This window comes from Neofelis nebulosa, chromosome 15 (genome assembly GCF_028018385.1).
Source record: "Neofelis nebulosa isolate mNeoNeb1 chromosome 15, mNeoNeb1.pri, whole genome shotgun sequence".
NCBI lineage: Eukaryota > Metazoa > Chordata > Mammalia > Carnivora > Felidae > Neofelis > Neofelis nebulosa.
In genome coordinates this window covers 68,554,573-68,572,098 of record NC_080796.1, presented here as the reverse complement: position 1 = coordinate 68,572,098, position 17,526 = coordinate 68,554,573, and the positions used below count along the sequence as shown (strand labels likewise).

The window sequence follows — 17,526 nt, the reverse complement described above, 5'->3', positions numbered from 1 at the left end:
TGTGGGGTTATCATATTCTTAGAAGAGTGCCAGAGGACCACCAGACAATTAGAACTTAAGCTCCAGCTACACTGAGTGTATATGTAAGTGCTTCCTTGCACAAATCCCGTTAAGCTTATACTTCCTCAACATCACACACTCTCCAGAGCTTACACACGTATTTGCTACACACACAGAAACATACAGTTTTGCTTGGCTGATTTCTCATTTTTTAAGCCACAGCTCAAACATCTGTTGGTTTCACGAAGCCCCGGGGACACTCCTCCCCAGCCGTTACCCACGTCGGGTTTGGGTGTCATTGTATCTAGTCCTGTAGCAGGTTGCTCTGTGGTCTTCCGTGCGTGTGTCTGACTCTTCAAGGAGCTACTTAAGTCCGAAGTGTAACTTCGCCTTCTTGGGTATTGTTCCTGGCACTTAGCGCAGTGCCTGCCTATGGTAGGAACTTGGCATTTGTGTGTGAACAAGAAAGTTTCTAGTTCACTCATCACGAATGCCTGTTCTCTCTTAAATTTCTTATTTCTGATGGTGAAAGATGAGGGGTAAGCATTCTGTGGTGTGAACCGGTAGATGTTTTTTGAAACACATCGCTGTTTGTATTGAAAAGCACTAATACAAAATTTGCTTTAACAGAAATCTTCTGTGGACAAAATGCACCAGTTGAATACTGCACACCAGGAGGCATTGATGAAACTGGAGAGACTTGAGTAAGTCGGAGATTTACGAATAAGTACGGTTTCGGGCGCAGAGTGAATCGCAGGTAGGACTTTGCAGTCCTGCAGTCCCCTTCAGGTCTCCCCCACTGCCCTCACTAAATAGCAGACGGTCTAAGTTTACCTGTTCTAAAATTTTTTTTTTTTTCAACGTTTTTTATTTATTTTTGGGACAGAGAGAGACAGGGCATGAACGGGGGAGGGGCAGAGAGAGAGGGAGACACAGAATCGGAAGCAGGCTCCAGGCTCCGAGCCATCAGCCCAGAGCCTGACGCGTGGCTCGAACTCACGGACCGCGAGATCGTGACCTGGCTGAAGTCGGACGCTTAACCGACTGCGCCACCCAGGCGCCCCTAAGTTTACCTGTTCTAAAAAGAAAAACTAGCTTTCCTTCTTTCTAACTCTTCGTACATAATATATTCTTTAACTTTATCCTTGTGGTTAGTGAAATTAGCCTGAGATGTGTAAAGCCGTGAACTTACCTCCTAAGTTGTGTCTGGAGTTACTAGTGTAGGGGACTAACTGGACTCTGTTCCTTAAGGTCTGTTAATTCTGGGCAAGTTTTACTCCTTCCACAGAGCTTTGTTTTGCTTCGTTGGTCAGTGGGGAGAGTCATTCAGGAGTTGTGATTTCTTGGCCAGGTACATAGACTTTGAGCAGAGGGATTTTTTTTTTCATCCCTTCTGATTTCTTGACGGTTTTGAGTTGACCTGCTTCGGGGAGAACATTCTTCACCTGTCCGTGTGTAGATTTAGAGACAGCCGGAAGCTGTGAAGTCTAGGGGTAGGAGGCAGGTAGTAAAATGTAACAGGTAAATTTGGCGTGAGCCAAGGGGAAAGATGAGTAACAAACCAGGAGCAGGTGTTTCCAGCATGTGCAGCAGAACGGCCCTGTCCCTAACAAAGCCTGATACACACATGTACAAACCAGGAGCCAAAGGATGAGAGAAAAATGGGCAAAGGTTGAAAACGGGATTTACGGAGGAATACGTGCAAATAGCCAGTTGAAAACGTGTCAAGATTATTCAGCGCACTAGCAGCCAGGGAAGTGATAGCAAAAACCACAGTTCTAGACTGCGTCTCAAAACCGAAGTTGAGAGCCACGCGCAGGGCAGAGACCTTTACGTGGGCAAGTGCTGGTAGGAAGGATGGGCAGAGTAAAGGAATGCGGGACCCAGGAGAGAGAGGGGAGGAGAGCAGCCAGGCAGGAACCGGCACGAACAGAAAGGGATGTCCCGCCCCTCGTATCAGGAGCCGAGTTAGAAGGGGCAGGTATGAGTGCAGAGGAGTCCATCCATAGATTGGGAGGTGGGAGGCCGAAGGAGCCCATCTGATTTTTATTTTCTGTGTCATAGAGGTCAGGTCATCTATTTTAAACCCCTGTCACATGAAAGGATGAGAATTCAGACACATGAAAACAGTTTTTTGTTTCTTGTTTTTTCATCTGAGTTATTTGAGGACAGGGACGGCTTTGGCCTTGCACAGTTAAGAACTTGATATGTGTCATTTTAATCTGTTTTGCTATGTTTAGTTCTGTTCCAGTCGAAGAACAAGCAGAGTTCAAGCAGCTTTCAGATGATATTCAGGAGCTGCAGCAATCACTGAATCAAGAGTTTCGTCAGAAAACGGTATCAGCTGTGTTGACCGTAAAAATGAAACAGCCAGTTAATCTTATCAGCAAAAATGGGTTTATGTGGGAAGAGCAGAGAGTTGCAGCTTGGTACACGTCAGCTGAGCACGAGCCGAGGGCTAGTCGGACAAGGAGAGCGATGTTACTTTATGGAGAAGGAGGGGGTTGGGGGGGGCGACTTTGAAAGAAAGTCCACGGAAGAAAAGCAGAAGTTGAGGCTGCTGGTGGCTTCTCCTTGGCTGAGTGGCGCGGTGGTTGGGGGAGTTGATTCCCAGTGGAGACTCGGCCATGAACCTCCTGCCAGCATTGGGCCTGCGGTTGCCGAGGCTTCCTGTAATTGACATGGAGTGGTGCGGGGTGAGGGCTCCCCCTCCTGGCCTCCCGACTCCATGTGAGCGAGGTCTCATTTTATTTTCACGGTTGTTAGCTTAAAATTTAAAAACACCGCTTTTTTTTTTTTTTTGGTGGGTGTGGAGGGGTAAGGGAATGTTACTTCCAGTTGCTAAAGATACAGGGTACCTTGCTGTGCCCACTTGTGCCCCTTAGAATGGATGTATACTTCTGTTGACCATGAGTTATTTATTCGTGTTGTCAGAGTTACACGCTGTCTCCTTGACTAGAGTTTTTTAGGATTTCCCTTTTTCTGCTCCCGCCGTTCCCAAACTGTCCCATGGCACCCTGGACACCACAGCGAACCCGCAGGGGTGCTTCAGGATATTTTAAAATTTCAAGGGCAACAATGATAATCAGCATCTGCCATACCCTGCTTGAACCACCAGTTCAAGATAGTCCACAGTTCCAACAACTCACATTACCTTCCTTTCGTGTCTTTGTGAACCTTGGTTTTGACATTGGCCATGCTAAAAAACCAGTACTACGTGAAAAAAATCTCAGAACAGGAAATGAGAATGTCTGAGTCCAATCTGATTCCAAGATGTGTGCATTTGTGCAGTGTGCAACAGGTACACACATCCAATTTGTGGTTGTAGTTGTGGTTGTTTGAGAATAAAATAAACATCTTTTTCTTTCAATTTGTATATATTGCTTTTTCAAAGGGCTACTGAGTTGTTAGGACATAAGTACTTATGCACTTATTTGGACTTCACTGCTTAGTAGAGGAGCTGTTAGATATTTGTTTTGGAGCAGTGGTATCACAAATAGATAAGTTTGAGAATATATATTATGGTCTAATCCATTTAACTCCTCTTCTTTCTTACCTTTATGTTAGTGGCAAATTTAAATCTATTGTGAATCATTAGAGAAGAGTTGTTTGCTTTTTTCCTTAGATAGTGCTACAAGACGGAAATTCCCAAAAGAAGTCAGAGATTTCAGAGAAAACCAAGCGTTTGGTAAGCTCCTTTTCATATAACTAGCCCTGAAGGTTTGACTGTGTTATGTGAGGAATGTTTGAACTGTGTGTGTTACGGTCACATGTTTCTCCCTTTTTCCTTAAAACGAGACTAATTGAACTTTTCTCAATTTAAATACAATAGCTGACTACTGTCAAAAAACGGAAACACAGAAATGTGTGAGGAGAGCAAAAATCACCTGAAAGCTCCCGCACAGTCTGAGATGTGTCCCAGATGACGCTTGTCTCTGCGAACAAGCACGTGTGATTGTACACGGGGAATGCTAGACCCTTCACGCCTCAGACCTGCTTGCTTTCACTTAACAAAAGAGTGTAGAGGGTTAGCACGTCACCGTCGATCCTCATCATCTAAATGGTTACCCATGGTTGTGCGTTGGGCTAACATAGCTACTTCTAGTGTCCTGTTGATAGACGTCCGCTGGCTTCTAATTTTTCTGCGATCGGACAGCAGCATGTATGGGCTACACACGTACGGGCGTCGATATTTGTGCACGTGCTGCCCTTCATCTTAGAATAAATTCCCACATGTAGGATTTCTGGGTTAAGGGGAACACACGTGTAAAATCGACCCACCGAGGGGCCCCTGGGTGGCTCAGTTGGTTGAGCCTCTGACTCTTGGTTTTGGCTCAGGTCGTGATCTCACGGTTTGTGAGTTCAAGCTCCGTGTCGGGCTCTGTGCTGACCGTGCGTAGCTTGCTTGGGATTCTGTCTCTCCCTCTCTCCTTCCCCTTCCCCTGCTCACTCTCTGTCTCTCAAACATAAATAAATAAACTTGAAAAAGTATTTAAAATTGATCCACCTTGCTAAACTGACTTCTAAAAAGATATCAACTTGCATTTCTACTGATACAATATGAGTGTTCTTTTCCCTGCACTCTTGCCAAAATTGGATGTTTTTAGTTTGCTCTCTTTGTCACTTTTGTAGGAAAAAAAACACCTCATTTTAATTTTGATTTTTTTTGTTTCTTAGTGATTTCGACATCTTGATTCAATGGTTTACTGTTATTTCTTATTTTGTAAGCTATCTGCGTTCTTTTCATTTCATTTCATTTTTTTTAATTTATTTTTTTAATGTTTACTTATTTTTGAGAGAGAGACAGAGCACAAGTGGGGGAGGGGCAGAGAGAGAAGGAGACCCAGAATCCGAAGCAGGCTCCAGGCTCCGAGCTGTCAGCACCGAGCCTGACGCGGGGCTCGAACTCACGAGCCGAGCCGTGAGATCATGACCTGAGCCAAAGTCAGACGCTCAACCAACTGAGCCACGCGGGCACCCTGCTTATTTCATTTTTTTTAAAGAAGATTTATGAGTTTGGGGTATTAACTATTTGTCTTTTAAATTCATCATTTTTTCCCCATTAGAAGGCTTATGTTTTCAATGTGGTAAAATGTATAGACATGGCCTTCATGGTTTGTGGCTTGAATTCTTTACGTGGAAAATACCGTCCCACTTCTCATTTGTTTAATCCCACATTGTCTCATTGTACTTTTATGGCTTCCCTGTTAACACTGACACTTTATTTATTTATTTATTTATTTATTTTTTTCAACGTTTTTAATTTATTTTTGGGACAGAAAGAGACAGAGCATGAACGGGGGAGGGGCAGAGAGAGAGGGAGACACAGAATCGGAAACAGGCTCCAGGCTCCGAGCCATCAGCCCAGAGCCTGACGCGGGGCTCGAACTCACGGACCGCGAGATCGTGACCTGGCTGAAGTCGGCCGCTTAACCGACTGCGCCACCCAGGCGCCCCAACACTGACACTTTAGATCCACCTGAAATTTACTTTGGTGGAACATGTTCCTTGTTTTTCTGTCACTCTTTTTATTAGCAAAGGCTTTTATCTGAGTAGTATTGGCTGTGGTTCAGTTTTATTATTCATTTCTTTCTGTCCCATTTAAAGCTACACTAAAATAAAATCATTTTGTAATTATAATATCCAATCTAAGCTTTTTATCAAGGGAAAAACTGTGATGAAAGTCAGTATCAATTGGAAGGAAAGTGATCGCTAGTTTTGTGGAGCATGAAGGAGCGGACAGTGGGGCGGTCTACTGTAATAACAGACACACTGTTTCAAACATTCAACTTGCCTCCCTGAGTTAGTTGGAAAAAAGGTGAGATCAGTTGTGGTACTTTTTAGTTAAAATAACTTGTAGACAAGTTACACGAGCCACATAGCAGTACATTCCTGTTGTGAAACACTCAAATGGCATAACGTGTGTATCGTTATATATGCAGGGAGAGACAAGGGACAGCGAGTGAGACACAAAGCCCCTCTTCTCTGGGCCCGCTTACCCTGCAGGCCACACCCTCCCGTCCTTTTCCCTGACATGGTATGCACCTGTGTAGAGGCATATGGTTGTCTTGCTTTTTCATTATTCTGCTTTCGTAGAAACTATTCCGTTTTGTGTTGTATGTTGATCTGTAATTGGTTCTTGCACTTCATATTTCTTGGAAACCTTTCTATATCGATTCATTGAGTCATAGAGTGTTTCAAAACAATGTAATTTATCAGCTAATACTTTGGGAGGAAGTTCATGTGAATATTTTTCTTTTTATATAATTTTAGACTTGCAGAGATTTTTTTAAAAAATATTTATTTATTTTGAGAGAGAGAGAGAAACAGCATGAACAGGGGAAGGGCAGAAAGAGAGGGAGAGAGGGAGAATCCCAAGCAGGCTCCGCGCTTGAACCTACGAACCGTGAGATCACGACCTGAGCCGAAATCAAGAGTCAGAGGTTCAACTGACTGAGCCACCCAGGCGCCCTTACACTTACAGAGAAGTTTTAATAGCATTTTCTGATGCCCTTCACCTCAGTTCCCCGGGTGGTTTGAAATTCGGGAGACTAGGGAAATTTGTTTTAATTCAGCGAGCATGTGTCGATCACCCCCCCAGTGCTAGTGCTTGGTGTGTGCTCTGGGAACACAAAAGAACTTTACACAACTCCAGGTCACCCAGCCAAAGTCAGCAACACATATGAAGTACATATGGATAGCGTCCCCTGAACAGTAATGGTGTTGTTTATAGAAGGACGTAAAGGCAGTGGGGGCAGGATTTCCAAGGATTAATGGAGCTCACAGGCAGCACAGGGCTGACGGTTTTCAGAAGGACCGTGCTGATCAGAGAGACATCGCTGGCACCTTCCGAGCCTAGGCCTGACGTTAGCAGGTCGTAGGTAGAGCGGGGCCCTGGTGGAAGAGGACCCTGGCGAGGACGGGAGGGGTACACGGCAAAGGGCCTTTGAATGTCCTGCTCAGGGGCTTGGTCTTCGGCCCACAGACGAATGGGAACAAATACGCAGGCGAGTGACAGGGTCGTAGTTGTACAGCCGCCCCCACCACAGCGAGCAGAGACCCCGTTCCTTTGTCCTTTTCTGTTGTCGTAATGGTAAGTTACCAGTTTTATTACTGTATCTAATATAAATATGTTTTCTCAACAGAATGAACTAAAATTGTCCGTAGTTTCTTTGAAAGAAGTGCAAGAGAGTTTGAAAACAAAAATTGTGGATTCTCCAGAGAAACTAAAGAATTATAAAGAAAAAATGAAAGATACCGTCCAGAAACTTAAAAATTCCAGGGTGAATTTCCTTTTTATTTAAAAAAATTTTAATGCTTTTCTGTATATGTATTTTTTCTTTTTAGCAACTCTTGCTTAGTGGTGTGTTAATTTTGTGGTATCCAGTTTATCTACATTTCTTTTTTTCTTAAGCTTCTTGCCTTTGTCTCTAAGATATAGCTCTTCTCTAAAGCAGGTGTAGGGAAAGGAAGTACAATTTTAAGACATTTGTTCAATTATACAACAAAGTTTTGAGACCTTGTCCTGGATGATCAAAATAGAAATTCTTTGTCCTTGTGAGACCTGCTTACTTTATATGATGGAGAAAGGTATTAAGTTTATAATCAATTACATAATTACGGATTATAATATGTATTATGAAAATGCGTAGGGTGTGCATGTGTTGGGGTAGGAAGTACATGGGAAATCCCTGTACCTGCTGCTCAGTTTTACTGTGAACCTAAAACTGTTCTAAAAATACTTTTTAAAAAAGTGCCAAAAAGAGAAACGAACAAAATAATATGGGGTTCTTTGAAATAATGCAATGATGGTGGTCTAATTTAATATTTTGGAACTCTGGGAGTAGAGGGGGAAGGAAGTAGAAATTGATGCTGACATCTGAAGGATAAACAATGTTTATCCTACTAAATGCATGGAAGAGCATCTGAGGAGTGGGAACAGCATTTGCAGATTCTTTGAGGTAGAAGGGAGCAAGGTATATTCAAAGAATAACACCTTAAATGTAAGAAGGGGAATGGCATGGGGTGATGATGGAAAAACTGGCAGAGTTTTCAGGGTGCTGGATTTTACTGTGGGAGCAGGACATACTACTGACTAGTTTGAAAGGGGGATGTTGGAACATGATATAATTTATGTTTAAAAAGATGATGGGTCATGTGGGAGATGGATGGAGGTGGACAGGGACAGAAGTAGAAGTGGGTGGACAATTTAGCATCCTTTGTGAGGCAGGGTTTTTAAACTCCATTAAAGGAACATTTCTGGTTTATCTCTCAATTCGTTATTCCAGCCATTCCTGATCATTAAGATCCTATTACAGGAATAGACGGCAGAACGGAAATGAAAGCCAACAAATAGATCTGAGTATTTAAGAGAAAAGTGTAGTTTATTTAGTAAACAGTTCTGGCTCAGTTGGCCATTCATTTAGAAGAAAAGGGAGCTGGGTCTACACCTTGTGCCATTTACAAAAGTGAATTCTACGTGGATTAAAACTTAATTTTAGAAATTTTAGGAGAACATTTGTATAATCTTGAACTGGGCTAGATTTTTTTTTTTTTTTTTAAATTGAGACAGGAAATCCAAATCTGTAGAGAAAAGAGGACCTATGGAACATGTTTATAGTGCATGAGAGGTAAAGGGGTTATATCTATGACACTCAGAGATGCAAAAGTGTTTACAAATTGGGAAGAAAAAGACAACAGAAAAGCGAGCAGTCATCTGGTGAAGCGTTTCACTGAGGACAAAGTCCAGTTGGCCAGTAAGGTGGGCGGGGACGGGGACGGGCCCCTGGGAGAAGGAAAGGAAGCCTGTTGTTCCAGGGGTTGTAGTAAACATGCTCGTTTTCTAATTTCAGAAGACGAATTAATCTTTTAAAAAGAATCTGCTGTAGCAATGGTTATTAGAAAGATGAACAGGAAGATTATCATTGGTAATACGATTGCCCAGGAGTAATTAGGAGTAGCTCGAATATTAGCAGACACGAACTCTCTTAAACTCACCACGAATAACCTTCGGAAGGTACTTCAGTGAGTGATTTAGTAAAATGGTGGCAGTTCTCCACTGTGCAAGGATATCTGGCAACTAGGAAGCATAATTGTACGTACTTAGACACGTGTCAGTAATAGCGCTTTCTCCCTGACCCAGAAACTTAATTGTCCTCTGCTCTTAAGCTTTCAGTATTAAGTGCAGAAATTATTTAAGAGCAAACACAGTACTGCAGTTTCATAAAGGAGACTACCGCACTGGCTTTTATGTTTTTTGTTTTCTCTCTCAAAGCAAGAAGTGATGGAGAAATACGAAATCTACAGAGACTCAGTTGAGTGCTTGCCTTCATGTCAGCTGGAGGTACAGTTATATCAGAAGAAAATACAGGACCTTGCAGATAATAGGGAAAAGTTAACCAACATCTTAAAGGAGGTTTGTATTATGTAGCATTTTAATGCTTTTATTATGTAATGGTTTACTATAGTTGCTTGGATTTGCTTTTACTTTTTGTGACTATTTTCCTAAAGAAAAGCAAGGTCATTCTAGAGAATAATAGATGTGGCAGTGTATGCTGGGCAACGAAACATTCTTCTTCTTTTTTTGTTTTTAAATACTTACCTTATTTTATATTTGAGAGAGAGAGAGAAAGAGAGAACGAGTCGGGGAGGGGCAGAGAGAGGGAGACAGAGAATCCCAAGCAGATTCTGAGCTGTCAGCACAGAGCCTAACATGGGGCTCGATCTCCCGCACCGTGAGATCATGATCTGAGCCGAAATTGAGTTGGATGCTTACCCGACGGAGCCACCCAGGCGCCCCAAAACAGTTTTCTTGTTGCACACAGTAGTGGGAAGGCCTATGTTAAACTTTCAGATGAGATGAATAATAAATTCAGTAACATGGCATATTGCCATGTGTATTTTGGGGAAAAAGTAATGGAATTTTAAACCTGTACTGACAGTTGCAAATGCGCTGTCCCTGGGGTCTATAAGGAGATTTAGGTTTACAATGTAGGCCCTGCTCTGGGGGTCCAGAGGTATACTAATGTTACTTAAGTTTCTCAGGCTGGAAGCTTGAAAATCCTTTGTCACGTCTTCACTCTATCATAGTAATCCAGACTATCCCCAGGATCACTGACTTTGCATTTGATAAAGGACTTCTTTGAGGGAAGAGAGGGGTAGAAGGTGAGGTTGCCTGGGGTAATCTTTCCCAAGCGCGTACTCCCTTATCTGCCGTCTGGAGTCAGCAAGAAAAGAGTGAGGTGCACCTGCTGTAACGGTTCCTTGCACTTCCCCTTTCTCCTTGTTCCTCCTACCTTAGTTCAGGCCCAGCGCCCTCGGCACAGCCTCTCGGCCGGTCCTCCTAGCACACGGCTCTGTCCTCATCCTCACTGATGAGCGACCCCGTACGGACCCCTCGCCGGGTGTCCCATCCTTTCCCAGGGTCCCCGGTGCCTTCCCGTGCCCTCCGGACGGTCCGGGTTTTTCTCATCTTCCAACTGTATCTTCGTAGAGCTCATCCAAGAAATAGACATTCCTCCTGTTTATAAATCCTAATGGGTTGTATTGACTTTACGTCCTTGTGTTAAAACGCAGAGCCTGAACTTGGAGGACCAAATTGAGAGTGATGAGTCAGAACTGAAGAAACTGAAGACTGAAGAAAATTCCTTCAAAAGACTGATGATTGGGAAGAAGGAAAAACTTGCCACAGCACAATTCAAAATAAATAAGAAGCACGAGGATGTCAAGCAGTACAAACGCACGGTGATTGAGTATGGAGACATTGTCACTTCAATGTGTTAGAGAAAATAAGCGGGGAAAGCTAGCATGTTGTCACCTCCGTAAGATTCCAAAGCTCCTGTAATCTGAAAAAGGTGTCCCGCCTTTGGGTGACCAGAGATGAATTCATTATGAATCTCCTAATGCTGTGTGTGGATGGAGAGATGTTGTAGGTCCTCGGTTTTTCCTTTTCCGTACATCACACTCGTTAGTGTTTCCTTTGCCTGGTTCTCCAGAAGGGCCTCTGGTATCTCTGCTCATGTCCGTGCCCTCTCGGAAGATGAACCGCCTGGCCCGTCTTACAGTCCAGCTGGGCTATGGCATTATAGCATCCATGTTTTGTTTTGAGAAAAGGTTGCCCCCGTTTTTTAATCTAGTAAGAATTAATACTTCAGTAAGCATGTTATTGTTGTTAGCCAGTGTGCTTCCTGTCCGTTCCCTTTTGTTTGTTTGTTTGTTTATTTATTTAATATTTATTTATTTTTGAGAGCAAGAGAGACAGAGTGTGAGCCAGGGAGGGGCAGAGAGAGATGGAGACACAGAATCCGAAGCAGGTTCCAGGCTCCGAGCTGTCAGCATAGAGCCCGACGCGGGGCCCCAACCCATGAACCACGAGATCATGACCTGAGCCCAAGTCAGACACTTAACTGACTCAGCCACCCAGGCGCCCCAGAGACTGTATTTTTAGAGTACGCACCGCATGTATGCCCATAAGACCCATGTTTCAGCCTGCATATGGTGAAGATTTCCTTTGTTCTGCCTCACGCGGATGAAGAAAAAGGGCAGAAGCGGTGGATTTTGTATTTGTGGCCAATCCGCCTTGCAGAAAAGTTGTACTGATTCACATCCCCACCCGTAGTACAGGAGTGAAGACACCTGGGGGAGTGTAACTTCAAGTCTCCGCTTTAAATAATAGCCCTCGGGGGCTGCACCACACGGAGTTTGCATCCATTTGCTTTTATGTCTTGAGAAGGGGTTTAGGTTTGTCAAACAAATCGATGCGATCACTTCGGAGTCAGTATTAGAGTTAATGTTTTCCTTTTCAGATGCTTGAGTGGAATTAAAATTTAGCTGTCTCTGTTTTCCTTTAGAGATTGCAGTAAAGTTCAAGAAAAAAGAGGAGCTGTCTATGAGCGAGTAACCACAATTAATCAAGAAATCCAAAAGATTAAATTGGGAATTCAGCAACTGAAAGATGCCACTGAAAGGGAGAGACTGAAGTCCCACGTGAGTGTGTGTTCACAAGTGAATTTCACATCGTCTACCAGCTCACAGTGGCGGTTCAGTCACCCTCATCTTCGGGGTTTGTCCATTCTCTGAAGCAGAACTTGACCTCCTGCGTCCTTGGGTTCTGTCTCCATTTACCTGTGTTTGTTTGTCTCCTTCGTGCCTTTTCTTCACTGGCCTTTCCCCCTGGCCTGACTACAGTAAGAGCAGGTGCTCCCGAAAGGCTCTGACTCTTTTTTGATAAGTAAACTTGCATCATGGTCGTAAGTAATGTCCTCTAAAAAGTTTCTCTCCAAATGATTTATCATCAGTGTTCAGTGTGTTTGAGTTGTTACGTGAAACGAAATAGCTTAGGTTAGTCCCTGTGTGAGGAGACTTTTAATGGTATCTTTATCACAATTCCTGAAAGTTACTTACTGGTTTTATTCTTTGCTTGTCTCGGCGTATTTATTTTATTTCGTACATAGTTCCAAGTTTAATGAGGACACACATCTTGACTTCCACGTTTGTGTCTTCCAAAATGTCAGTGTAGTGCCAAACATAAAGTGTTTACCTTCTGTCCTTTTCTTAACTGCTGATGTCTCAAAGAAGTAATCTATTCCTGATGTGTTGATTAGAGCTCATTTTCTCTTAATCTTTTTTTTTTTTTTTAATGTTTTTTTTATTTTTGAGAGAGAAAGAGCACAAGCAGGGGAGGGGCAGAGAGAGAAGGAGACACAGAATCCGAGGCAGGCTCCGGGCTCCGAGCTGTCAGCAGAGACCCCGACGTGGGGCTTCAACTCGTGAACCGCGAGATCATGACCTGAGCTGAAGTCGGACGCTCAACCGACTGAGCCACCCAGGAGCCCCTCATTTTCTCTTCACTTTTGAAGTTTGACCTATATCCTCAAGACTGGCCCAAACTGCTACCAGAAATCACTGAAAACAGCCCTTTATCACGTAAAATCCCATGGCCTCTTTTTTTTTTTTTTTTTTCTTATTCTTCTTCACCTTACCTGTATTGCCATATTGGATCAAGGTTTCCTAAAACCTGAAAGCTGAAAAGTGTTTAAATACTTGCCGTCACTACCTTCCACCATCCACATCCAGTTTGCCAGGAGTCAGAATGCTAAAAGCCACTGCAGACACGCCCCTCACCTGTTCTCGGGACTGTTATCTCCTTGAAAGAGGTTGTTGCACGGCCACTTGTAGGCGTGCATGTGCATACACTGAAGGCCGTCTTGAGGCCACTGTGGAGGGAAGGAAGCAAGAAAGGAAAGGGAAAGGGCTGTGTTTCCCTGTGCCTGTCTGCCCAGTGTGCTGCCCTGACTTTTTTCTGCCCTTCCCTTTTCTTTCTACATTTCAACGGCTTCTCTTTTTCCTGCCTCTTACCTGGATATGCACCAAGACTCAGCCTTTGTCCCTCTGTTTATCTCTAAAATGTGGCTTACAAACATCTTAGGGGAGATACTTAATCCTCCTTCTTAACCAAATCACTCAATCAATTAATATTTATTTGTTATCACAGGGTCAAGCACAGTTAGTGAAGCAGTTACTGTGGGAGGACTTCCTGCCCCTCAGCCCTGCTTGCCTTATGTTACTGTGTGCAACGCAGAGATGTCTGGCCAGTAGCATTTCAAGTTTCTCGACAGCAGCAATCATGTATCTTTTATCACTGTACGTGAAACCGTGCCTTGGCGGGTGCCTTCTACGTAGTGTGCTTTTCATGAATATTTGTAAACTTGGATGGTCCTCTAGCATGAAATTGCTAAAGCTGGCTCTGTATTAGAATTCAAAGAGGAATTGCAAAATAAACACAACCCCCCACCCAGGTGTCCTGAATTAGAATCCTCAGCAGCGGGGTCCGCGGACTGGAATTTTTTATTGTGGCTTCTGAGAACCACTGATAGGTTCCGCTTCATTGTTTTCAGTATCACAGAGCCCGTAACCACCCAAGCTGTTTTACCAGGACAGCTTTGGTTGTTAAAATGTTACTTGCCATTTTTAGTTTAGAATATAATTTCTGTAGTCTAGTGAACCAGGATCTCTCTGGAACAAATCTGTATCCTCCTCTGCTTAATATCACTGCAGACATTTGAGGATAATGATCATGGGTTCCTTCAGCCTTCTCATCTGGGTTAATGAGCCCCAGTTTTCCAGCCACTCTTTATATAGCTTAATTTTCAGATTCATTACTATCCTGTTTACTGTCTCTCCCCCCCACTCCGCCCCGTTTCCTGCTTGTCATTATTCTGTTTAAAATGTAGGACCTGGTTCTAAACATAGCCTTCCAAATAATGGTGTGGCCAGCCCCCGAGCACGGCGCTCCTGTTAATGAAGTGTGATCCTGGCTTGGATTTTTAGAGCAACAGCTTGCCCTTGGCTCATATTGAGCTGGCGATCAATTAAATGACCCCTGTCGTTTCCACATGTAGTTCTGCCTAGTTAAAATGTCTCACTGTACTTTAATGCAGCCATTTCTTGGAACTTTTAATTTGGAATTTTATTACTATTTTTTCAAGGCTTCATTTATTTCCTTCAGTGTGGATTTCAAAGGATCGAGGTCGTTTGAAATCTTTGTATCACTCACATTAACTGTTTTTCGTGGCTTAGCTGTCACCCGCACGCTTGACCAACATGCCTTTTTCTCCAGAATAAGAATGTTGACTAGAATTGGGCCCTTTGCTGCGTTAAGTTTTTCTTCCTTCAGACTGGCAGAGAACCTCTGATCGAGACCTGGGAGATAGTTGTTGAAGGTGCCTGGTGGTTCTAACCGTTACCCAGTCTGCACTGTGATATCCGTTGGTTCTGAACAGGATGGGGGCGTCTAAATCCTTGGCGAATCACGATGCATTTTGCCAAAGAGCTCCTCTTAGCTTCTTTCATAAGCACCCTCCGTGGAAAGGAAAAGATGCACTGTGGTTGCCCAGTTATGCTGTGTGCGATTCTCTGGGACCCTAATGATCTTCACATTCCTTTCTTCCTTAAATATCCTTTTTCCCAGAGATACCTGCCTCTTCTGCTTCCAGTTAGCACCTTTATTTGGACGGGTTTTCTCATAGTCTCTTCCTGTTCTGTCCAGTGACCTCAACTGTGCTCTTTTTCGTAACCGCCTGCTGGATATTTTCCGTGGGCTTGCCCACCTCGACAAAAATAACGTTTTCAGGGTGACATCCAGATGACATCCAGCATCTTCCAGCAGCCTTCCTCCTCCTCACTTTTTCTTTCCCCTCTGCCCTTTCTCTCTTCCCCTTTTACTCCATTTCTTCCCAATGTCTTCATATGACGGCATCATCACTTTCTATCACAAAGAGTTGAAATTTTGGACTTTGTTTCGATAATCCTGGTGTCCGGTCACCGAGTTAATGTTAGGATTTTTTAAAAGTCAGTGACACGTTCACAACCACCCTTTTCTGGTCTGCTTCTGTCGCGAAATTCTGTGATGCTCGTGGATTGTACCAAAAACTTGCTAAGTTTCTTCCTTGACTTGGGGTTCTCTACCTCAGATCTGCCCTAAGTGCTGCTGGATTCATCCTGCCGAATATCACTGTTGTGACACTTCCCTGGTGAAAACAGGAGCTCCCTGTTTTTTCTGTACTTTGTTCATCCAGGCACTCGTTCTCCAAATGGCCTGTGCACCTGCTGGGTGCCAGGTGCTACACCTGTCTTGGAATAAGTTGTGACTAAGGAAGGCATGATCCCTGCCTTCTAGGACTTTTATTTTAAATGTCTGTTTATTTTTGAGAGAGAGAGAGAGAGAGAGAGAGAGAGAGCAAGCGTGCGTGCGTGCGTGCATGAGCAGAGGAGAGGCAAGAGACGGAGACAGGGGATCCAGAGTGGGCCCTGCGCTGACAGCACAGAGTCTGACGCGGGGCCCCAGCTCGCAAACCGCGAGGTCGTGACCTGAGCCGAAGTTGGATACTTGCCCGACTGAGCCACCCAGGTGCCCCTGGATACAGAATTTAATTGGAAACTAAAACTGCATTTGTTTGGGCTGTGGTTTCTTGTCATTAACGTCCTGTGAGGGCCATGAGGGTCGGCTTGCTTCTGCTGCCGTGCCCCGGAATGGGCTTTGATGCGTCACTCATTTAGCTGGCTCCATTTGTGGGCTTTGGTTCCTCCGTGAGAGTCTGTCTGTTCTCAGAAGGAGGGGGTTTGGGGGGTGTTGAAGCGGCGGGTTCAGATATTTAGATTGTGTGTCTTTATTTAAACACTTAGTTTTAATAGTTTCTCACGAGTGCTGCCTTACTACCAAATTTATTCAGCTTCCTTTTTAGTAAGAATAAATGTACATTCCTATGGAACTGGGAAGGTAAATTGATCTATGGCTGCTGAATGTGCTGAGTTTTTTAAAATGGTGTTTACACAAGCTAGCAACTAATTCACCTTGTTTTTCCTTTAAGACTTAAGAAATAAAGCTTTCAAAAATGTTTGATTTATTTTCTTAATGATTCACGTCCCATAGTTGTAGTAATTTGATGCCCAATTAGATCTTAGAAATCTAAATAAGACTCTTCTATTTTTGTATTAGGATTTAATAACTATCTGTGTTTGGATTTGGGGAAGTGTTTAGCCTTAAGCATCTATTTATATTCCCGGAATCTTGAGCAGGAGTGCTCACACTTGCATAGATGTCAGAGTCTGGAAATAGTTTTGTTCTTTTTGGAAACACTGTGAACTGCAATATATTAAATTATAATCTATATAGTTTGTTCAAAAAGAGGTAGTGTCTACACCAAAACTTAAGCTTAGGTAAGTAGTGGGGCACCTGGGTGGCTCAGTTGGCTAAGCATCTGACTCTCCACAGCGGCTCAGGTGGTGATCTCAGGGTCCTGGGATTGAGCCCTGCGTCGAGCTCCACGGTCCACGGTCCTTGCTTAGTGCAGAGCCTGCTGGGATTCTCTCTCTCCCTCTGTCTCTGCTCCTCCATCGCTCGCACGTGCACTCTCTCTGTTGCTCTTAAAACAAATAAACGTTTTAAAACAAACAAAAAACCCCTAAGGTCAGTAGTAGACAAAGTATAGGTTTAAGAAAAAGTTAATGGGAGGGACGATTAAAATTAAGAACATTATCGCCGTCACACCCATTTACTGCTTTTTCTTCCCATTGGAAAAGGACTGCTGTCTGCTATTTTATTTCAGAGATGAAACTATAAACTTTCAGAAGGCCACTTTTTCTTGTACCGAGGTTTGAGAATTGTTTTGTTCAAGAAAAAGGAATAATATGAAGGTCAAAATCATACTGCGTAAAGTACGAGAGAGAAGAGAATGCATGGAGGCCGACTGGCTTCTTTTATTTCATCCCATCTATAAAAATTGTTCTCTCGTGGTTTTCTAAATTCTTAGCCCATCCCCATATGTTTCTATGAAAACGCGTTATTGCTTATTAGAATTACCTGATGGCTTTAGTGAAGCATCTCTGCCATGTATTTTCCAGTCCTCCCGATTACTTCTTAGACCTGCATACACAGCTTTTTAGTGGTGATCGGGGCCAGATGCACAGGGTGTAGGGGTATATACAGTCAGTAACCCAGGTACTTGCCTGGTACAGATGAAAAGCTCC

General features: G+C 43.6%; 1 protein-coding gene across 3 annotated transcripts in view; it reads left to right on the top strand.

The window, feature by feature from the left end:
- Nucleotides 1–17,526, top strand: part of NUF2 (NUF2 component of NDC80 kinetochore complex) — a 30,300-nt gene that overhangs the window by 12,124 nt on the left and 650 nt on the right. For 2 of the 3 annotated variants that reach the window (XM_058700476.1, XM_058700477.1), the window contains exons 7-13: nt 631–704; nt 2,241–2,337; nt 3,626–3,688; nt 7,146–7,283; nt 9,275–9,415; nt 10,576–10,751; nt 11,850–11,985. In XM_058700476.1, coding sequence (XP_058556459.1) covers nt 631–704; nt 2,241–2,337; nt 3,626–3,688; nt 7,146–7,283; nt 9,275–9,415; nt 10,576–10,751; nt 11,850–11,985 — 825 coding nt within the window. Of the gene's footprint in view, nt 1–630; nt 705–2,240; nt 2,338–3,625; nt 3,689–7,145; nt 7,284–9,274; nt 9,416–10,575; nt 10,752–11,849; nt 11,986–17,526 lie in introns of those variants that run through there. The other variant, XM_058700478.1, reaches the window with a different exon arrangement.